The sequence below is a fragment of the Acanthisitta chloris genome, unplaced genomic scaffold, assembly GCF_000695815.1.
Source record: "Acanthisitta chloris isolate BGI_N310 unplaced genomic scaffold, ASM69581v1 scaffold2514, whole genome shotgun sequence".
NCBI lineage: Eukaryota > Metazoa > Chordata > Aves > Passeriformes > Acanthisittidae > Acanthisitta > Acanthisitta chloris.
This window is the reverse complement of record NW_008669662.1, coordinates 11,480-35,996: the sequence shown is the minus strand read 5'-3', so window position 1 is coordinate 35,996 and position 24,517 is coordinate 11,480. Positions and strand designations below refer to the sequence as shown.

At 44.8% G+C, this 24,517-nt stretch overlaps 1 protein-coding gene across 1 annotated transcript in view; it reads right to left on the bottom strand.

Moving 5' to 3' along the window:
• Window positions 1-24,517, bottom strand: part of ADCK1 (aarF domain containing kinase 1) — a gene marked incomplete at its 5' end in the record, with an annotated part of 66,804 nt that overhangs the window by 33,499 nt on the left and 8,788 nt on the right. Inside the window, one exon of the mRNA XM_009073386.1 lies at window positions 10,734-10,937. Coding sequence (XP_009071634.1) covers window positions 10,734-10,937 — 204 coding nt within the window. The remainder of the gene's footprint in view (window positions 1-10,733; window positions 10,938-24,517) is intronic.

Below are 24,517 nucleotides of genomic sequence, written 5' to 3'. Positions count from 1 at the left end.
AGACAACTGCATAGCAAATTAAATCCACACCCAACTTTGCCAATACCATCACTGTCACCATACTGGGAAAGAGGTTCCATGCATGCCCGTGGAGCCCAGGGCTCTCTGCACTGACAGAGAGAAAAGTCCCATGCTAAGCCAGCCACTTCACTTCCCACTTCCATCTTGTCCATCTCTCCTCTGAATATCAACCTCTGCAAATACCCATATTTCCCTTACTTTTCATGTGTCTGCTCTGATCTATCTGCTCCTTCTACAGTTCATTTATTATCTGTCTCTTCTTTCTCTTCCTCCCATGTTTTTTCCCTTGCCCCCAGATCTTGTTATTGGGCTGCCAAGTCCCTGGTTCAGTGGGGCAGCTCGGCTGATCTACTTTCCTTAAAGCGGTGTCTGCTCTCATGTAAATCACCCTCCAAAAGAAGCCTGTGAAATAGTCTTGTTCACTAAACTCTATGAATAGGAAAGTAGGCACAGCTGGCCTATTCATAATCAACATAAAAAATAGATTAGCACTTTACAGATTAAACATTATCGTTTCAACAGTTAACATAAATCAACTACACTTAGAGGCCTAGCATTGCTGCTGCCACTGCTGGGTGACAAGCATTGCAAAGGGAACGGCTGCCAGTCCAGGGTGCAGAGAGAAACAGCTCATTTTCCTCCACCTTGAACACAAGTTCTCTGGCACCCCCAGGGTGTATTGCTAGAGGTTGTTACAAGGAGAAAAGTGGGCTAAGGAAACAAAGGTATGGGAGTAATTTTTATTAATTCACATGCATTTCCGAGCAATCCAGCAACCCACAATTCTAGAGTCAGAATTCCATTGCCCTACTTTCCTTCCTAGGACTGATGCAGCTCAAAAACACAACAGAGTCAGCTTCTGGAACAGTAGCAGGACAGGGAGACTCTAAATACTAACAAGTACCTAGCTCTGTTTTCTATAGCTCAAAATATTTGGGCTTCTGTGGATGAGGTAAAGCAGTTTGGTGGATTCTATCTAGTGTAACCATCTCAAAAACACCTCATCACAACCCAGGGAGTCACCTCACCAAAGACCCAAGAACTGAGATCCACTCTGGACATGCCCTGTAGAGAGCAAAGCCAGGAGAGAGTAGCCCAGAGGCTGCTACTGGTCAGGCTGCACCTCCTTCTTCATCAGGTACTCGACACCTAGTCAGTAGAGATGCTCAGCCCAACACACCAGTGTGCTATGGTTGTGTAGTCAATGGAGAAATAAGGCCCACAGAACCAGTACAGTCCATACCTTTCCATTCCTTCCTGTCCACTGTCTGAGAACCACCCACTGTCTCAAATGTTTAGCTTGGAGCAGGCCCAACCTGTAATTCCTGAGCTGGTCCTAATGATTTCAAATGACTGGCAAAGGCCTTGGCAGGATATCCCATTAAGAAGTAGCCTCAGAGCTCTTTCAAACAAAAAGACAGGGAATAAAAATAAAAGAAGATGAGGTTATGGTCCAAAGGACAAAAAACAGACTGGGAGAGGAGGCACAGGCTCAGAGGTTTTCTAGGCAGTCAAGGCAAAGACACTAGCAGTTCACAAAAGACAAGGCAGCAAAATTTACATGGAGATACTTCTTTAGCATAACCCCTCTTAACAAGCCCTGGTAATTTTAATTGCTCTCGCCTCCTTCTAGCCTTTCATGATAAATGGGAAGAGCAGTTAATAGACCAGAACCAATCAGCTACATCCAATAAGGGGCTTGGCAAAATTAGCTTTGTTCTCCACGCACAAATGATACCACCTCAGTTTCATTCATTATCCAAAATGAGCCAACTAATGTATATTTCCTACTAATCATTTGAAATTTGGAAGGATTGGTGCTGAACAGCCTCTTCCAAGAACTTGCCAATTTGAGATGGAGTGGTTATGTAAGGTTTGTAAGGGAGAAACTCATGGGTTTGCTTCAGCTGAGCTCTCCTGGCACAAGCAATAGGTCCTGTGAGTTTACTTCAGTTGCCACAGGCAGCTTCACAAATCTGGCTCTGAACCATGCATCCTGTAAAACCAAATACTGCAAAGCTTACAGAAAATAAGTGCAAAATGTGCTTAATGTTCACACACATAACTTCATTTCCAAAGGGAGCATGAGAAAACTTCCTCTTTCTCAGGCTGATCTGACTACTAGGAACAGACAGACTTTGCCCACTAATGATGGAACAAGCTTTGAGATCCCTTAGATCCCAATTTTTGCTCCAATACTCAAAACGTAAAAGCGTGTTGAGTGTGAGGCTTCCATAAGGAGAATTTCCAGTGTTCTCACCCTTTGCAGTTTTTTTTCACAGGGAATAAAACTTGCAGGCAGAGTTGAAGTGCCTTCTACATCTCAGCACCCTTCCACAGAATCGAGAGGTGTGTCCCAGACAGATCCCATAAGTGCCATAAAACACAGCTTATTAGATCATCATGCATCTTAAAAATTCGTTTAAATGCTGTGTGTCTATTCTATGTGTTAGAAATGTGCAGATATGTTGAGGTTGGGCCCTCTAACTCCTTATTTCATTTTATGTCATTTGTTTCATCTACAAGTAATCTATTGCCAAAAGTTGCCTGACTCAACTGCATCATGTTTTCATGTTCCCAATGGGTCAAGAGCCAAGTAACTGTGCAGACATAAAATTCTGAAAGAAATAAGGAGATGATAACCAGGCAGAATCAAGTAGGATATTAAAAGATCAGTGGGCAGGCAGATGACAGGATTCCCTACTCCCTCAGACAAAAATCAGGCATAGGAAACCCAGCCTCTATCTAGAGCATTAAGCAAGAATATTTCAGTGTACAAGCAGTGGGCTTTGAAACAGAAGCCAGTCCCTCCACATGGCAGCTCAGTTCTTCTGCCCCTGCCCAGATCCTGCTGTGTCATAAATGCCTAGAGATTGCTGAGCAAATGAGATACACATTAGAAAAAAAGGAAGTCACCATACACAAGAATAAGGACTATTAATCCCAGTTACAGGTTGCAATTTCCAGTGATTGTTTGGAACTGGAAGGGTTACCCATACGCTGAGAGGTGGTTTCTGCCAATGGCTAGAGCACTGCTGTGCAGCACATCCACCACCTCCACGGGACATGGACACTGAACACAGCCCAACACAGCTGTCGTGTGCATTGCCAGCCAAGATGTGTTTGCATCAGAGCAGCACTTCAGGTGTCATCAGAACTCTGAGAAAACTGTACAGAAGAGAGCCTACCATCTGCACACAGGACACAGAGCCAACAAATTCCATGCAGGTATGTCATACACTAACCTTCAGGCACCTAAAAATTTGTAAATTAAAGAAAATAATGTCACTAAGCATGCAGATCAGAACTACTCCTTACCAGGCCATTCCTCCTTGCATTTTCTGATCTCAAACCTTTCACCTCCTTGCAGAAGACCCTCTGAAGAATCCTTCAGAAAACCCACTGTCCAACCTCCTGTACTGTAAATCTTACTAACCTGAAAGAAGCCAAAGGAGATTATCCTTTAATCTATAAAAAAAACATTCCCTCTCTTAGGCAATGGGGTTTAGAGCACCCAGGAAGAGGCTGCCATGAATAGGTCTCAGACATCCTCTCCCAGGAGCATTAAGTGGAGAGAAAACCCATGGAAGGAAGGACTACCCTCTTCCAAAGCTCTCCTGGCAATAAGGACACCAGGTTGTCCTTGGCATGACAGTAAGGATCAGTAACACTGGAGCTTGTATACTGAGTGAACACGGACACAAGGAACAAAGCCAGGTTCACCACCTAAGCCACACAAAGCTCCATGTTTGGTTTCCTCTTCTTCCCTTGGAGCAGTGGTTCCGGACAGCTGCTGCCCACACGAAGGCTCGGTGTAGATGCAGCCACACTGAGATCTGCCAGCTACCAGGACCTCCTACCAGAGACAGAGCAGGGAGAGCACAGCAGAGGCTGCAGCAGCAACACAGGCAGCCACTCCTGCCTTTCAGTTGAGTAATGTGGGACCATTTGTTCTGGGTGACATTAATGCTATTCACCATCCATCTCAGACTCTTTAAATTACCTTTTTATGGCCAAAATCCTTTTCATAATTGATAAAAATCTCTTTTTTATATCTCAAGTTATTGAAAGAAATGTGAAGTTTTTTTATTCCTCATTATAGTTTTAATACAAATGTGTTTTTTATTGATGGCTGCTTGGAAGCCCTGACGGGCCTACTGAGAGAGGCTCAGAGGAGTGGGAAAAGGGCCATATCCTCCCGTCCCACTTCCCAGCCCCTCACACTGTCAGAGTAATGGCCACCACAGCCCAGCAACCACTCCGGTGGGTAATGGAGGGTGACATCATGCAGGATGAGATTTCCTGTGATAGACAACACCCATAGCAGGCCAAAAAGGCTCTTGCCGACCTAAATCTAGCATCCTTGAGTCCATTAATGATGTATGCAAGGGCTGACTCCACAGACCACCCTGGCACAGCACTGCTGGAGCTGGTACTCTAGGACAGAACCAGGGTCACAAGCTACAGGAGACTTGGGTGTTCAGCAGAGCCATTCAGCATCAAGCAACCATGAGAGCAACTGAGTGTTCTGCTCAAAAGCACTGACTATGCCACACATCAATGCTTTTGGGCAGAACACTCAACCAACTCGACTTCCTCACAGTGTGCTGTGCAACACTGGAGGAAGTCAGCATGTGTCCTGGCATCCTGGATGAGTTAGACAACACTGCCAGCCTGGGAAGAGGCTTTCCAGGGCCATAACAGAATCTGCAGCATTGTGACCTAAAGACCTTGTGATCTAGCACAGTAAATGAATCTTCTCTAGGGCAACATATGGAGCCAGCTACAGAAGTGGCTCATATTCCCTTGAGAACAACTTGGATGCTGTAGGACATGCAGTGTAATACCCAACAGCCTATTGAAGGCCTAGCTGCTCTCCCACAGGGCTGAGCACTGCTTCAATAGTTCTGCAAATCAAAAATAAGCATATGTCTCGCCAGAGCTTAAAATGCTAATCAGCAGTTCCAGAAGGTAGGGAATCAGTCCATCCTCCTCCCTGTCACCAGCACAGCTAAGGCCACTGCATTATACCAAGAAAACACACAAAAATAGGAGTAAAAAAAGTCTCTTCTATACCCTCTGTCTTTTCTCATATCCCCAACAGTTTGAGGGCAGGGAAGTATCATGCTGTTGGGATTAGCACCTTGCTCATTCTAAATCTTTCCCATGGCAGGTTCACATGGGCAGGTTCACACTGTCCCTCCCTGCTACATGGCCACATGGCATTGCTGCAGATCATTGCAGTGACCATGTTCCCAGGTTTATATGGGTACATTTCAACAGCAGATGAATAATACTCATGTACCCACCTTAGAAAACACTTTGGAAACTTTGGGAGCAATTTAGAGGGAGAAAGGGCAGCATTTTTCTTCGCCGTCGTTTTGCTGCACAATGACTTCTCAGACAAGGAGTATCTGTTTCTTACTGCACAGCACTGGTGCTGTGCCAGGTACAACAGTAGGAATTCAAGGCTGGATTCTCCAAACATCACTGTGAAAATTCATCCTGCTTCACAAATCACAGCACAGGAGGTTCCTCTACCACACGTGCTTTGCTTATAAATTACAGTCAAACCATTGACGTATCCTGCTCTGCTCAATCAGTGAGCTCCATTACTGTATGGCTGCAGGAGGCTCCTTGCAAATGGCAAAATAGTCCTTGAACAACAGGTAAAAGCTGCAATTAACTGTGGATGAAAAGTATGGTCTCCTTGGAGGTACTGGCTAATCAAACAATTAGAAACTACTTCCCATTACCTGCATTCCCACAAAGCAGAGCTAGACTGACATCCTTCCAAATGACTGTCTTCCCATCTATTTAAGCTCTTTATATGATTTGGCTTCAGCAGAGACAACTCTTGACCTCTGGGCTCTCTCCCAGCTTTGGACAAAGCAAGCATTGTAAGCAACACTTTCAATCACTGGTGTGTTTGTTCTCCCTATGGAGCCTGTTTTGCCTCAGCCTTCCTGAAGCACAGCAAACTCACCAGCAATGGTATAAGCATGTACGCAGACACGACTACCTGGGGTCAAAATCTCTTGGGATTCCTCACTTGATAGCATCTGATACTGCTCAGCTTCATCAATTTCCACTCTACTCTGCAACAGCTTCAACAACTGTTAGCAAGAGGTCAGAGATGTAAGTCACAAGGCAAAGAGGAAAGAGAGACTCTCATTCCCACAGCAGGTGAGATTGGCCCTGCATCGTACACCAGCTCCTCAATCCCCAAGCAATGACACTGCCTGGACACAGAGCATCTGGGCAGCTGCATCACACAAGCACCCAACCTACATGGGAAAGACCCTAACTGAAACCACACTGGCCTCATTGGGGGATGCTAACTTTATCCTTGCCCTAATCCCCAACCACACAACCTCAAACCAGACACAGGAGCAATGACTAGAGAACCTGCCTGACTGGAACCTGCCAGAAAGGAACAGGAACTGAGATATTTCTGAAGAACAGCAGTGAGAGATGGGGAGGGAGGGAGTGTCTCCCACCAAGAAAAATTACCTCCAACATGAATTACCTCCAACTCTGAGTAGAGTATGGAGTACACACATACCAAGAGGGAGAGTAAGAAGTCTTAGAGAACAGGTCAGAGAGTTTATTAACAGATGCCAACGTGTAAGGATGGGCTGGAAGCTGATGAGCAATGGGCTGTGAAAAGTGACATCTTGCTGTACACAGGAGAGGTATTACAGTGCTGCTGAGTGCGTAGAGCTATGGCCTACTGAGATGTGCAATATGACAGCAAACCAGGAGGTATTTGGGGACTAGAAAGAGGTTAAAGAGTGTATTGGCACAGACAGGAGTACACAGTGAAGCAAGGAGACATCACAGTATCTAAACTCATTATCACTGCACAGCAGCAGAGAATCAAGACCCTTATGAGGACTGCACTGGACAGTAGTGAAGCCACACAACAGAAAGGTACCAAGGATATTTGGAAGACTGGGGTTGTAAAAGCTGCCAAGTCCTTCTGCAACCACTTCATCCTATGACAACGGATATTCTGGAGTGGCCTTGCTAGAGCAGAGCAAAGCAGATGTACTTTTGAAAGGGGAGTGTTTCACAATAGTCTGATCAGTCTTAGCAATGAGTGATTTGTCCATGGAAATCACATGCAGAATGACCTACGGGAAACCTTTTCAACAGACACTCTGCTCTGGGACAAAACTGGCATCACCTCCCCAGTATCCCTGTGTCCCACAGCCACAAGACAATCCCTTCCAACAGACCTGCCAGAGGGAGGAAATGTCCCTAATCCCAGTGCTGGCAAAACATTTCTTCTGTGTTTCCTAGTTTCTAATCACAACGATTTTGTGCTTTTAAGGTGCAGCCACTCTGAAAGATTTATATTCCAGAGCCCCTCATCAGTCTTTCTCTCTAAATGTCCACATTTCACTAGAAGTTGTCTGGCTCTGCTCTGCATGCATTTTGTTGAGTTAGAGCACTTAACTGAACCAGCTATCTCTCCCTGTGTCATTAACAGCTCTGTAGAGAAAGAACATATTCGTTTCACTTTCATTTTCCACGCTTGACACCTTTTCACTTTCAGAACCTTGTTCAAGCAACGAAGGTAAAAATAGAGGTTGGAAAGACTTTCATTCATATCTTATCATTCCTATGCACACAGCTTTTCCCAACTGCTCCAAGGAATGCATCCAGAACAAGCCCAACCTATGGTATCTCCACTGTCTCCCCAAAAGGCTCTTACTCTTTCATCTCACTGGTGATCATTTCCAGCAGTCAATGCGAAGATTTCTTTGTGCAGCCTCTCCCACTGCTACTACTTGTGTTACCCTGAGAATCTCACCACACCACCTCAACCTCTTGCATACAACATTCAAAGGAATGATCCCCTCCCACCATCACTTAGCCAAACCACTGTGGCTGAGATTAGAAAGACAGCATCTGCTCACTACTGATTATTTTTATTCCAGTGATCCCTGATAGATACACAAATTGCCCCTAGACTTAAAACAGGGTGTGACAGGATAACCCACTAGTCAGCATATATGATGCTTCTTCTACTGTGTCAGATCAGCACACATGCCATTTGCCTTTAAATCAGTCCACTAGCTCATGCAGCAGAGCTACATGCTGCAGCCTCCAGTCCCCAGCCATGATGGTGCCTAGAACAGGAGATCTCCCATCAGCAGGGTATCACACAAGTCCGTGTGGAGACAACAGAGCCATGTTGAACTGCTGTAAACCTACCTCACAAACACTCTGTCTTTGCTCAAGCATCAGTCCCATTGGCATGGTCTCCATTTATGTCAGTTTTCCCACAAAACATTTGTCAAACATCCAAGCCAGCGATAAGATTCTCAGGAGCAGGTCACATCAGAAGGCAGACCATTTCTAACTGACTGAAGATACAATGCTTCTATACATGAAATTGGCTTTTTTGATCTTCATGCCCTTTTGCAAGCTCTTGCCTCATTTGTCACACTGTCACATTCCTCCGCAAGTATCTCTGTATTTTCAGTTGCTCTTTCTCCCATTTGTTCTGCAGTGATCCAAACTGTATGTAATTACTTTGTGCCTATGATTAAGATACATCTGAGGAGCCCTGCTCTGGAGCATGATGGGCGAAGTGGAAGTCTTACCACTGAATTCAAGAGCAGCAGGGCCAAGCCTAGGCACCCTGGCAAGGTTCCCTCACTGTCATTTCCTCTTCTATTTGAATTCACCTGCAAGTCCCCAGGTGGGATGCTGACCCCAAGGGGGAAGGTTTCAGGATCCCTCTTTTCACTCTCCTCTGCCCTGACACTCCACCTCACCTCTCTGCCAGCTATATTTCAGCTAAGTATATCATATTTAAAATGCACTGAGGATGAAGCTACACTGGAATTAAATTTGCTCCTGAAGTAACCCTACTGGGCTCCAGCAAAGACAGCTTCGGGGCATTAGGTTCCCCAAATCCTTTTTGTTTTTAAACACCTTGATTTGGTACCTTGTAGCTATTAACATGGGCATTTACCACAGCTTTTAATACCGGCCAGTTTTATGAGCTCCTTTATTTTTATACATGTTATTTTCTTAATTTCTCTCTTTTATCATCATTCACTTTCTCTCATTACCATTTCCTCCTTTATCACCTCCCATTCCCACCTTTTTTGCCCTTCCTTTCTCTGTCTCTTTAAAATTAAATATTGCCCAGCACTGCCCATGTGGGTGAAGCAAATGCTAAGGGGTAGAGCTGCTGTGGAGACTGTATTTGAGCTGCTTCACTGGGAATCAATGAGGCACGGAGTGTTCATCTAGCTCCCAAAAAGCTCAGAGAAACCAGGGAGGATCAGTGGCAGCTGAACAGACACTTGAGAGGAAAGGTTCTACCTCTGAGCATCTACTTCTGCCTCTGAGAGATGCCACACAAACTGCACCAAAGGCGGCTGCTGTGGTAATCTACCGTGGGCTAACCTTGGGGTGGCTTTCCACAGCTCCTGCAGAGGAGAATTTGCCAGATGGAGGCCCGTGGAGGCAGGGGCCTGCAGGGGTCTGCAGGGAGCAGCCAGCCTGCCCTGCTCCATCTATCCACTGAGCTATGAAACACAGCTGGTACCAGCCATGCTATAAGGATGCAGAGCTGAGAGCAGGAGCATCTTGCAGGTTGGGGGCTGAGATTAACCCTGCCATTAAACTGCAGGGAAATATTAATTGTCATTCATGGATAGACAGTACCTAGACCCTTAAACTACACATAGGCAGACCCACCCCATCCAAATCTGCCAATAATATACACTCTAGGTGCAAATACTTCACTTATCCCCTCGTGTTCCCTCCACACATCCTTACCACACAGGCCAGAAAAACCGAAAACATCCCCAAAAACCTCTATATGTGAGCAACAACAGATGTACACACTGCTTCCCTTCTTCAACTTTCTATCTTCCTCCCCCACACACACACCTTCTCTACCACTACCTTTGCACAGTGTTGCCTCCTGCCTCCCTCTTACCATGTCAATCGTGATCCTTGAAATGCCTCTCCTCAGCCTGGGCTGGAGTGTGAGGAGGTATCTTCTTGTAAGGGGCAAGATGCAAAGTAGCAGAACACCCTCTGTAATTTACTATGGTTACTTCCCTTATAGCTAATGAGCATAGGCACCTACCTACTGATCTCAGTGCTGTGGGCTGCTCAGGGTTAATGGTGGCACTGACTCCTGGGCTACTGCGTTACCTGACTGCAGCACCAAAAGTGATTTATGCTATTATTTTCTTTGGGGGTTAATTAGGGGCTTGAAAAAGGAAAGGGCTGTCAGTGCTAGCTGGAATTGGTCTAGTGCAGCCAGGGGAGAGCAGTCATCCCTCACAGAGCTCTGCTAATATATCTTTGTCCTGAATATCAATACCTCCAGCTCCCACCCCTCAGTGTGTCAGACAGCCCTCCACCCTGACCTCCAGCAACCCTGTTAGTCTTGGCATATAGAGTACACTGCTCTGCTGAGTCCTGCCATTTCTACCTGGCAGCTTTCACAACCTTACTCTTCTGGTATCTTTTCCTTACCTAAGCTTGCCAATAATGCCCATTGATGGACAGGGAAAATTTGCATGGCATTCTCCCAGGGGCAAGAAAAAGATATCTTTTCTCGGTATCTCTTACAACTGAACCACCAGGGACCTTTTTGCTCCTGTTTTCCTTCCTCTAGCTGCCCAGGGTTTGCTGAGGCCTGGGAAGCCAACCCAGGTTATGGCTGCCCCTACCTCTTTGCCCAGATCCTCACGGATTACTTGCTCAATCTCCTGCCTGGTGCTCTGTGGGGCCTGGCTGTGCAGCACCTTGAGGGTGCGGGTGTACTCCTCAGGCAGCAGGTAGTCAAGTGCTCCCAGGTGCTGTCCCACCTTGATGAAGGTGCCTCGGTTGGAGCAGCACAACTCCCGGAGGCGCTCAGCAGAGCGTAGGTGCACCTGCAAAGAGACCAGAACATCAGTCAAGTCCTTTTGCTGTCTGTTACATGCACATGCCAACATATCTTTTATTTGTCTGGTATTTAGGCAGACTGAGGATTTTCTCTCCTGATCTGGGGCATCATCACCAAACGTGTCAGTTAAAGTACTAGGACTCTGGCTGGATTTAGAAGGGCTGAACCAGACCAGAGCAAGAAGCGCCAGAGTATAAGGGGCTTCAACACTTCTTCGTATGGGCACCATGATCAGTCACAGAACATTAGCTTTTGGCTCATCCTTGCACAGAACAATATGCCATAGGGCAGCATTGGTTTGTCACCGTGATTCACCACTAGAACGCACAGTTTGGGAACCTTTAGTCAAAAGACAAAAATCAGGACCACAACCACAACTTAGTGTGAATGCAATGAATTAAAGTGAGAAGAAAACCACAGATACCATCCCAGAAACTTCCAGAAACCTAGAAGAAGAGCCTGTTAAAAACCAAAATTACAGATGTCTATTTAGCAGTGAGGAAGACTATGTGGGGCAGTCCTTCATCTTCCTCACCTCACTCTGACACACACAATGGGAAAATACATCCCTCCAGTCCAGTCAGGTCTTGGTTTTACTGCTTAAATTGCCAATAAAGTCTGCAGTGACAGTGGTCTGAGCAACTAAGAACTAGAAGACCTGCCAGTTGTGCTCATAGTGGCCAAAATGCAACTACCAAATGACAAAACCCATCATCGACCACTTTTCTGGTCTGGATTTCAGCTGTTGAGGTTCATTTTGCTCCTCAAGAATAGCCACCACATCCTTCAGTAACAATGATTTATTCTGCCATTATTAGTCTCACTAGAAAAGCCTCCTGCCAAGGGCACAGCTATATTCAATAACCTTTAATAAATTTCAGGTAAGTTTACCCTGATACATTAATAAAATCTAAGCAAATCAATAACAAAAAATAACTGTGCACCCATCTCCTGTTAACTCTTGACACCTATCTGCATGAAGGCTCCTAATTCCTCTAGCTTCTGTGTCAGAAGTCAGTGAAGGTCAAATCTTGTGTCTGCAGTCCTCATCTGCCCAAGATCTTGTGGTAAGGGACTCTACCAAAAGCCTCGAAGTATGTGGCAGAAAGGAACACCACCACACACATGAACACCCCACATACCCCATTATTCAGTGGCTATCTTTGCCCTCTGTGCAAAGCAGTGCCATGTCACATCACAGGTCAGGGTGAGTGTCTTGCATTTGGGAACGAGGGGGACAGGCTGGCTGCTGAGCTGCATTGCACAAAACACAGGCCTAGGGGAGTGTGAGGAGAAAGCCTAATGTGCAAGTCTCACACTCAGCATGAGACTTGACAGCTTGATGCACACATGCACAAACACACACACACATTTTCCTAGGTGGGCACATACAGGCAAGTTTTACTCGTGCTGGTTAGTGAGCTTCCCCTAGTATATTGCCTGCTCAAAAGCACTCACAAATACATAGGCAGAAAATAACATCCATGAGCATGCCTGAAGTCTCCCATGTTATTGTCCTGCATTTTATGCAACAGCTTTAAAGCTCGTGCTGTAACAAGCCTCTGCCCTGGTTGTTCCCCTGCTCTCCTCCCCTGTGAGCAGTGTGGGCACAAGCAGGCCAAAAGGCAACAAGGAAAGGAAGCTGTGAAAGAAGATGAGAGACCAAGAAAACCGGGGGGGGAGTGAAGGGATGAAAGAGAAAGGCAGTGGGAGGGAGGGAGCTAGAGCAGCTGGGTAGTTTGTCAGAGCACCAGAGTGCAGCCCATTACAGGGAAACAGCTTTTATGCAGCTTCAACAGTCACCGTCTGCACACTGACTCCAGCTGTGGAGGAAACCCCCTGCCAGCAGTGAAGGGGAAGGGAAGCAGTGCCCAGCCATGTCTCCTCAAGGTGTTGGGCAGCTGTAGCCAAGGGCACCAGCAGGAAACAGGGGCAAGGCTCCTTGCAGATATGTTCCAAAAACCCCAGCACTGAGGTCAGGCTAGCATAGAGACCTGCAACCTCCCACAGGCACAGCAGGAGCCCATCAAAGGACTCCTGGCCGTGGCAAAGGCTCAGGGCAGAGCAGCAGCATCCCTGGGGCTGTAGCACAGTGCTGGGCATCAGGCCAGGCAGTCAGCTCAGGGCAGAGGTGCTGGCTCCAATGCACTACCCACTCCGCATGGATCACCAAGGGAGCTGGAAGAAACGGGATGGAAAACTCATGTAGCTAAAAATGCAACTGGTTGTAGACACACTTGGATATATCGTGTATCTCCATGTTGGTCACTGCTGAGAAGGAGGCAAAAATAGCTCCTCTCTCCTCTAGGACAAGGTGAGAGCAATTTTTGGCCCTCCCAAACTTATTCACACTGTTGAGAACCTGGTTGGCCTCATGGACACAGCAATCCTTCCCAGGATAGACAAGAGCATCCTTACAGAGGGCTCCAGGAACAAATCAGAACAAAATCCCTATGCACAGCATCCTCCACCATGCTTTCACAACTGGCTTGGCTAAAACTCCTAAGAGACAGCTGCCCTGGCTGGCTGTCTGGACCAGGGAATGCCAGCTCCTGCACCTGGTAGAGAGACAGAAGATGATCAGGCAGCTTATCACGGAAGAAGGAAATCTATCTGTAGCCCTACATTTTACAAAATTCCAGTTTGCATCAGAGCCAGAAGTACAGTGAGCATGAAAGAGGACTGTGAACACAGCTTCCAAAGTCTCTTTTCTTATCAACCAGGTCAGTTTTTATATCAGTTCCTAATGCTGTCTGTTAATTACTCGGATCCATCCAGGCTAGGCCACATTCCAGATACAGCACTTTTTTGTCTGATAGACAACATTCCCCTAATCATAGGGAAAATCCGAGTGTCACATTCCTTCCATGGTGTCCAATACTGTTAAATTACGTTTCTGATCTACCTTGAAGAAACTACAAGGTAAACGGAAATCCCCAGAACAGCTCAGAACTTTTCTTCGAGAATTCTAACAAGATACTGCTCTTTGTTGCATGAGCAATACTTTGAAGACTCTTCTTATCAGCGAAAAGAGCTAGGAACAACAGCTAGTTTTACACAGATCTCCTTGTATGCATTGTACCTAGGAGCACACTGCAGAGAAAAGAAGCATTTTATGTACCAAGGATTATCAAGAATAAGATTCCCTCAGGAAGCACTTCAGATCACAAATGCCATCTGAGCATGTATATGGCTCTTTCCTCAGTCCACACAGGCATCTCTTTCTGTCTCAAATTTCCAGCAGGACGAATTCTCCATTGGCCCACAGTATGGCTATCACACCCATGTGGTTTACTTAAACCCTGGGTAGATTGGGATTAACACTGATTATTAAAATTGTGGAAGTAACAACTGTCAGGTATGTAGAGGAGACACCTCTGGGATGAAGCACATGCTCAGAAAGCAGAGCTGCAAAGCAATATTTTTTAATTTACCCTTGATGTATAAGCAGACCTGGCTTCTCAAGTCATGTGGATGCTTTTGAATGAGCCTTTGCTCACACAGATATTAGCAAAGAACAGCTCTTCAGAGCATCAGATGTGCAGATGTCACAAATTTGTGGCAGACACTAATCTCATCTTAAAAATAAAGGAATTAATTTAGAAGAAAATAAATACTAAAGTTAAAATATAGTGGTGATAACTTCAGTATTTGGTGACAGACCTGGTGACAAAAGGGCTCAGAAAGGCCACTAAAGACAGTAAAGAGAGTGGTGGAAGCCACTCCTCAATGAAAAATCCTTCAGAAAACTCATCCCAACTCTGAAGGGCATATTCTTAGCTAGCAAAATGTGAAATAAAGATTAGGAATGCAGAGAAAAATTTGAAATGCAATTAGTCAAAGACATAACAAACTAGTCACCAGAAATTCCTGGTGATGAGTGCTGCCTCCAGAACACTGTAAACACAGACAACTCACAAAAGACATCAGGCTGGATTTTGCCCAGAGGACAGGTCTAGAAGGGCTGCTCCTCCTCACCTCCATAGTGGAAAGCACTCTTGTACAGGTGAGCAGGAGCAGCTCCACACCACGTGGTGCCTGGTCACATCCCACCAACTCCCAGCCTGACCAAGGGACAGGAGGCACCTTCTCCTTCTCCTGCTGCAGGCAGTTCCCTGCATGGGGCAGGAAGCTGAGGAAAAACCTGCCCATCACTGCTTACAATGGAGATACACTCTCTAAGGGAGTATTTCAAGAAAGGTGTCTCCACAAAAGACTTTGAAAACTTCAAACATATCAAAATTAGAGATTAACTCAAAAAGTAGCTGAGATGCTAATAATAATAATTACAATCAGATCTCATATGAAAAACATTAGCTTCCAGAGAACTGAAAGAGAATAAATGTTGCCCTGTTTGTAAGAAAAATCCACACTAATCCGGGAAATTATAGTCCTGCTAGCTTTAATTCTGTATCAACTAAATTAGTTGAGACAATAATTACAGAGAGTACTAAAAATCATCTAGCTAAATGTGATATGACTGAAAAAAAAAAAAAGCCAACAGGGATTTTGAGAGGAAAAAATCATTCTTCACCAGTCCACTAAAATACTGTGAGCATGTTAATGCAATGGTCAATACAAGAGAAAAGAGAGATATCTATTAGGACTTTCAAGTGGCTTTCAATAAATTTCCTCACAAAGAGTGAAAAGAAAACTCAGTAATTACTGCAGATGCAAGAACATCACTTCCTCATTTTATCCCATTCCCAGCTCAGAATTGCCTCTCTGCAACACCAAGCCCAGCACTACAGACAGCAGTAATGAGGGACTCTCCAAATAGGACAAGGCTGCAACATTTAGTGCTGTTTTTACAACAGCTTCTTTTCAACCTGCTCTTTTAGAGCAGATGATACTGCAGAAGCCCTGTCTAGTTTAGCACCTGCATCACTGTTACTTCCAGTGAAGATGAGCCAGCACTGGAAACACTGAGAAGTATGATGAAAAGGTAACAGGTCCAGGTGGTGCCCACGAGGTAGAAGACGCTCTCTACTATAAATGGGTTGACCTGCATTACTGTCAAAAACAAACAGCAGTGTTCCATTACACCCATTCTTGCACCATGATTTAATTTCCCTGCTAGTGATCTGGCAAATGAGAGAACGGTGCAGTGACAAAAATTTCATGAGATGCAACAGATATTATTCACCACTGTGGTACAATAAGCCCTGCCAAGTCAAAGACAGGTGAACAATCAGAACACTGGGAGACCACCCTCAGCATAGATGGCTGCAAGGTTACACATGTTGGACGGTATGATTCACCCTCCTGGCACACACTGATGGGCTCTCAGTTAACTATAACTGCCCAACACTTGCATCACACAGTGGTGGAAGGGTCAGCCTACTCAATCCACAGTGGAAGTCAGGAAAACCCAAACAAGCTGTGTTAAAAAAAGATAAAAATATTAAAAACACCGAAACACCATTCTATAAATTGAAAGCACAACCTTACCCTGGACTCTGGACATCCCATCACAAAAAGAGGTACAGAAAAACAAAGGACAGAGAAACACAGGGAAAATACGATCATGTCATATAAAAGAGTCTATTAAATAACAGAACTGAAATGTTAGGGGACTGTTTAGGTTACAGACAGTTGATGCATCAAGAGAGAAATGTTACATGCAACAATGAAAAGAAAATCTCCCATTCCTATTTACAGCTCACATAAACCCACAAATAATAGGGCATTCCACAAAACAACAACCTTTTCTAAGTTGTTTTTTTTCACATCCCTCTTTGCACAATACAGTATTAACCAGTGCCACTCATTGTCAGAGGATAGAGAAGCCAAGAACTTAATGGAATTCAGAAAGGCTTTAGATATTTATGATAAAACCACCATACCTGATTTTATATGGAGCTTTTCATCTCTAAAAGTGCTTTTACAAAGCTCTTTACAAAACTCAGGATCACTATTCCCCATTTTACAGACTCATAAGAACATTATATGTAATAAAATGTCTAACGGGCTTTAAACACTCTTGCTCAAGGCATCAAGACAAAAATTATCCCATTGTCTGGCCACGATGAGAGACAGCATGCAAACAGGGGGCATTATTAAAACCTTTAAGAACCTGTTCGGTGTATCCAGCTCACACATTCCAGTTAAATCTGCTTGGGTTAACCTGTTTCCAAGGGTCTTCTGTATTTACTAAATTACCTGCCATTGCAAGGACTCGGGACATTAGTGAACTCTTGCTTTCTTTCCATGGAACAGCAACACTGCTGCTTATGGTCTTTCATATTAAGCCTTTGGGATGCTGGGAAGAGCCTTGTGGCACACAGTGGGTATGGGAGCATCCCAAGCATACATGCTGTCAGCCATCCTGGATGAGAAAGCTCATCCAGCAATGCCTGCAGTAGCAGGAGACTGGACTGGAAGAGGCAGACTGTCCCTTGGATACCCTACAGAGGAAAAAGAGGATGTCATCACACCTCTGTGGTGGGTATGCCAAAAACACAGTAAGTCAGGGAGGCAGAAAAGACAAGTCAGAGAATACAGAAAAGAAACCTGGTCATGGTCCTTTTCTCTTCACCCCCGATAATGACAGAGACATATACACGACTGGTAAAACCACAGAATAACTTTAGACGACCCAGGACAGCACGAACTGGAGAGGAATGAAAGGATGTCCACCTCAGTTTAATACACTGAGAAACTGAAATCCATGGCCATGCCAAAAGATCTGTGATGTTTAGGTAGGACACAGCTACTGGTGATGTGAATAGGGTACTTGGGCACTCTAGAACAGCAATACAAAACCTAGAACCCATTTCACTGACAGTGTAGCTGCATCTAAGGGGCTGTTATCTCCTCTTTCAACAAATCTGAATAAGCATACAGTTAATATGACCTACTATAGCCTTCACTAACACTATCAGCCTGGTAATCAAACTGACTGACAGCAAGGATGCTGCAGGGAGACACACAACTCTAAATGGAATTGTTATTGCCTCCTTCTTGTATTATCTTTCTTACTTACCTTTCACAAAAGCATATTCCTAGGCACACCAGACATTTCCTATTCCTTATACCAATACTAACTGATCATGCTGATGATGGACAGATACACATCTTTGGAACTGGAATAACTCCTAGTGCAATGTACCCCACTATCTAATAATTCTTGTAATAACTTAAACAAGACTCTTCAGAAATTCTGGCACAACAGTTGGTTGCCAGTGGGACAGACAGGAAGTGAGAAAGAGAGCTTTATAGCTTGGAAAGGATAAAGGATGGAATGTTCCCCCAGACTAAAGTGGCAATTTCTTAGTTTCTCAGTTTCACAAACACAGCTACCAGGACAGCCAGTGAACTCTGCACTAAGGAAGGGATATTCACAGGAAGTCTGTGTCAGATAGCTGAAATCTGGTGTTGGTGCTGTGGTGTTTTAGCAGCAGTGCTACAAGCAGCTGAAATTAAAGCAAACACATTTAATGATTTGTGCAAAACTTCCCTGGAGACCATGAGGGACTTTTCCAAACCTAGGCCCACATATTTTAGGCTAAACAGATAGGCAAACTCCCACACTCCAAGACATCAGGACTCTAAATTCCCATACACAAGCACACACAAACACTGACCTCCCACCTATGCTGCATATACTTCCACAGTCAATACCCTGATTCACAACACGGTTCCTAACAATCCGTGCAGGTGACTAAGAGGTGCCCTAGCAACAAACCCTTAGTCTGAGATGCCATTTGGTTCAGGAAACATTTACACTAGGCTGAGGTCCACCTCTTCAGTCAGTGACTCCCCAGGCTGCTCAGGAGAGGAGGAAGCAGTGCTGCTCAACTGCAGCACAGAGCACCAGCAGTCACCTTGCTGAACCCTGCCCTTGCTGGATGGTGCATGCACAACCAGCGCTGATCGCCTGCTTGTGTTCCATCTTCATTTTACTCCAAGCTCGGTCATTTGTGCTCTGATTATCTCTCATTACTGACGACCTTGCTGTAATGAGTTTTAATCTGCCTCGTATTAATTAGAAACATTTTCATTAGCCAGCTCAGTTTTAGGTAAATAGCTAATAGAAGCAACTGAGCTGCAATTAGTTATCTGTGGGGCAGTTCAGGATAAAAATCAGAAGGGAGCAGCTGTTTCCCCTCTAGACACCTCTGTGATATAATGCACTATTCTGTGTAAGTCTCCTGAGTAGGGAGAACAAGGAGCATAGGGAAGGGCTAGTCAGAGACAAAGGGAAAATAACATGCTAAAACAACTGGGCCATAGCAGTTCTATGGCTACAGATTTACCTGTATATTCTCTCCTACTAACAGTTCCACATCAAACTGTTGTATAAAGGAATCCAAGAGTGAAACTGAGTACCCTACACCCACATACATCACCTCCAGTGAACAAAGTTCTGCTCTTGAGGCTGTTTCATCCTGTGACTGTTCAAGAGGCTTCACATAGGCTCTCTTTTGGGGCATGTACACTAATGTGAATGGTACTTACACATGAGGATAAGATCAGATCAGATTTGCAAGAGAAGGAAGGATCAGACCTATGCGTGCTTCATTGCAAAGCACACATGGGGGATAGGAGGTAATTCAACAGCATGTCTGCAGAAGGCACAGAGACATTTACCAAAGCTGCAGAGAAATTAGGCATGTGTCTTGATCCATTGATCACAGTGCCTGCAGCTCCCGTTATGGAGGCAGGTGAAATGCTAATAAATTTGACACAGCATCTCTCAAAACCCGGATAATTCAGCTCAGCTTGGATCAGACCATGTGGGATGCCAGTGAAAATAAGATGAGTGCTGTAAAGACACCATCTTACATGGCATTGTGTTGAGCTGTGATGGGGGGCTCTCAGCCATCAGTCCCACTACACCCTGCTTCATTTGTTATTTTCAGCTGCTGTAAGACAATGCTGTCTATTACATCCAGGAGCATTCCCTAACGGGAGCTGCTGACACACCCTACAGAAACCACAGACTACTGACTGAACAGCAATAGATTGCTGTATAAATGACCTGAAGGGAGAACACTCCCTAGACAGTTATGTCCATGTAAAGAGCCCCTGGAGAGGCTACTGACTTGGAAAGTGAGACCCTGGAAAAGCTACTGCATGGGAAGTGAAGGCTGGTCTTGGGCCATGGGTAGGGTGGGGAGAAGAGCTCAAATAAGGCCACAGTAGGAATTAGCTGTTACCGAAGCTCATACAATTATAGCTATGCCTTCAAAGTGAAGGATTTCAGGAATGAAGATGGAGATCTGACAGCCTCTTCCCTTAGTCCCCACACTCCATCCTGCAGTAAAATGGAGCTGGAAAAGCCATGGACTCCACAGGAAGCCCCAACAGACAGAAAACATGCTGAAAGACACGCTGAAAGGTGAGGTTTATCAGGATGGATGGCCCAAGCACCAAAGAAAAGATTGAGAAAGCTCAGCTAAGTCTCATCTAGTTCAGCAGCTGAGGGTCAAGACAGGGTAGCTTCACACAGTCTGCTCTCCTACTGTGGGCACGCAGAAAAGAAGGAAGCGCAGAGGCAGCCGCTGCAGCTGGAGGGGAGAAATCGTCACATCCACTTTGTCAACACCGAAGAATCCAGGCTGACATTTTTCTCTTCCCAACAGTCGAATCCCACCCTACCAGCTGCACGTCACAGCTGACCTCCAGTCAGGACCTATCTGAGTCAACATCAGGAGATTAAATCGTGCAACAGCAGCTTCTCCCCCTTGTACATATGCAACTTCTCTCCTGGCAGGTCACTCCAATGGCCAGGGGAGCAGAGCAAGCAGGCTCCCTCTCTTACAGCCATGCAGATGTGCACCAGCATTCAGCTTGGTGACAGAACCCAGAAAGAAGGGTTTCCATTGCAGTCTCTCTAAAGAAAGTACAGCCCCTTACCAAACTGACAGAGGCAGATTCTTTTCCCCTTCTTTAATCTCAGAAGCTCTGACCTTTAAAGTACAGACCTCTTCCCACAGGAACAGGATGCCTGAAGAGGAAAGAGACAGTAACACATGAAATATCTAGAAGTGATTAAATTGGATTGACGAGTAAGTCAGGAGAGATAACAACCATGGGATTACACTGTCAATTCCAAAAAACTGCAGTGACTGTCATAGCACCACATCCAACAGAGAGAGAGTGGCTGCAGTGCCAGTAAGTCATCACCGATGGCTAAGCGCAGTTCAACTTTTTAAAGTGCCTATGTTGAAAAAAACCCACAACTAAACCCAAGAAATGTCCCCTTGTTACTCAGCAGGTCTGTTCCCTTCTGGGTATCAGAGTTGCTGACTTCAGTGAAAAGAAGATATACATAAATATCTCCTGCTTTTTCATCCAGTTAACACCACACAGCTCCACGCCAAGAAAGGCAGCTGGTGTCTATTAGCATCCCAGCAATGTCACCACTATGGGAGACTGAGCTGGTGTCTCTTCTGATTCATACACAATCAATAGACTTGTTAAACTGCAATTAGAAGGTCAGATCCTTCCTTGCAGCCATTCCTGTGCTTTCTCACTGAAAACAATAGGTTTCTGTAGGTGTCAATGGAAGCAGAATTTGGAAAAAATGGGCTTATGTGGGTGCCAGTGAAGGCAGGATTTGGTCTACTGAATCCCTATTGCTGCTAGGAACACAAGCAAGAGAGAGAACCAATATTGGCTTTGACAGTGACACTTTCAAATAGCATGAGATAGCAGTTTAATGAAGTAAAACATGAATATTTGACATGGCACCAAACTGAGATGAACAAAAGGAGACCCCAGGTGAGGCTGCATGTTGGTTATTCATTATCCAGAGTAGATTACTTTTGCTTCCATGATAAGCAGAAGGAATTACCCCCAGCAGTACCTGAGGCAATTGCCTTTACCGCAGCTGGTATCACAATGAACAATATTGTACATGTCTCCCCTGCACTTGGCTGTGGCTCTCCAAAGTTGTGAAGGGAATAAAGTTGAGACCATCTTTATATACTATTCATATTCAACATTTTGCCCTTTCCATTGCCCATTGTTGAGTTTCCTTCTCATCTAAGAAATGAATGAGCATCCATGAGGCTGGGATGCTGCATTTGTAAACATTAAACATATCGTAAGAACCTAGAGTAAAACAGGCAGTAAAGCTGTTGGATGTCTTGTCTTATTCTATTTTTAAGGAAACAGAGTGTTCTTCCACCTGCAGACTCACTGTCAGACATTATTTTATTTACAAGGAATTGGGTGCAACAGGAAACATCACCAGTGTATGGGGAGCTGTGCACACAGACAAGAAGAAAAGGAGCAGAAAGCCTCCACCTCCAGGTTACCTGTCTCATCCAGATCAGAGTGACTGGTCAAGATTTAAGAGTGGTTCAGCCTCGAACATTATAGAATAGATTTCTGCATAATTTCCTGTGAAGGAACATCCCTACCTTTATCCCCTATCCTTTCAGAGAAGCAACAACAAGTATCAGGAAGTGGGCTTTATCAACTAGAAACCTAGGGTGGCTTTCTTCTTGATTTAAAATATGCTTATTACCACAGATCTCCTATGCAAGTATCCTAAAGGGCAGGGTAAGGAAAGCCAGGTCCATCACTACCCAGTTACAAATTCACTGTGGAGAAAACTGTATATTGGGCAGTGTTTGCCACAATTCTAAAAAGAAAACACCATCTAGGTATCCATGTGTTTCAACCTAAGTCTCACATAAGTAAAAGTCAAGGTTCCTTTGTCAAAAGGAGAAGAATATGGTGTAAGAGGCTAACACTGGTCAAGAAAAAAACAAAGGTGACACTGCAGTGGAGAGAATAGACAAGAGGCAATCTCCATCAACAGGCTAATTTCCAACCTTGGCTGGAAGGTAAACAGTAAACTCAAGACAAAAGGCAATTGGCGCAAAACCTGATAGAATAATAATACTGACTAAGACTCTCCAAAGAATCAGACATTGCTGGCAAAATGCAGTCACTGTGGATAGTCCCAAAGACAAAATTTGTGTGCCAAGAAGGACCATAGAGAATTAACACTACACAAGATGGACATGAAGCAAAGAAATGAAATCAGATGCTAGTAATACAAAACTAATGCTATCTCTGACTTCTAGACTCAAATATTTAATATTAAAACATTTACATACTGAACACAGAGATCCCATGAAGAAGGATGAAGTCACAGTGAAACTGAGAGTTGATGTCAGCAAGCAGGAGAAGATGGAAAATGTGATAAACATGGTCTTGATTTGGTCCCTGGAAAAGAATGGAGCTTCGCTGTTCTCTCATTAAGGCAATCATGGCACAAAGGTGGCTGTGCATTGATTGCCACCGAAGATTTGCTCCGTTTCTGGACAGGGACAGAGTGCTGCAGGTACAAACACTTGGCTGGAGGTGGTAAGAGGGAACTCAGTCCCAACTGAAAAAATCCTTTGTTGAGTGACTACTACCTGACAACTTGAGTGAGACATGAACAGGCCTCATCCAGAAGCTTCTTTAAATCTACATCATGCCTATTCCGAAGCCTAAAATTGGTTCCCTCTTAATCATTTGCTCATCAGCTCCTGGCATTCACTAGCATCCCACAGTAGTCAGTCAAATATGAGATACACATCTAACTGCCTCTTTGCAAGCACAATTACCAAGACACGTATTGGTGAGCTTCTAAGCACAGCAATGAGAAAAACAGGTATTTCAAAGTCCTTCCCCTCTAAGCGCTGACAGAATGCTTCAGTCACAGGGAGGCAGGGTGCCTCAATCACCTCTGCTACAGGAAGGCAGATCTGTGGGCCACATCACAGCAGTTCCCAGAAAGCACCCCTCAAGAATAATTTAGAGCAGGTAAGCTGCAACTTCCAGGGGAGCACACAAGCAAACAGAACATCACTGGCCACTTGGAATTCAACCAGCACATCAGATTTGACCTCACTGACACAGGCAACCTGTAGTGGCAATAAAGCAGTCCGGATAATGACTTCGTGTCTTGTTCTAAAATCCATCAAATCCACAAGCCCAGCATTCCTCATTTCCAAGCCTTCATGATACAGCTCAACCACAACTCAGACAGAAGACACTGGTCCAATACCAGCTATGAGGACCTCCCCTCCATATGGCAATGCCCAGACTCAAACTCATTTTGGCACATAGTACTGGGAAACCAAAAGCTCAATAAAAGCAAACTTGGAAACCCATTCTATACTCTAGTCCTAGTTTTGCAAATCCCCCATCTCCAACAAAAAATGTGTTGGCTTACAGAGAAGCATGTGTTTCTAGCAGTTATATGGGAGCTGTTAGATTTTACTATTCAGTTGCCTGAAAAAAAGAAAAAGAAGTCTTCTCTGTTGGCCTATTAATCTGTCATAACGAGATTCTTCATAATTAGTTTGTCCCCAACACTTGCTTTGTAATGGTAGCGAGAGAGTATTTCAGGAATGGCAATTACCTCTGGTGTCAAAATGATGAGGAAAACAAATGTTCAACCATCAACAAAATGCAGTGCCTTTTCCACTCCCACCCGATGGTGGGTGACAGCACTGCACATCAGAATTACAGTGCGGTTAATTACTAGGCATGTTGCAATTGAGAGCTGATTTCCCCTCTTGAGATGAAATTTGTTGAGCAATGCAGTTGGAAGGA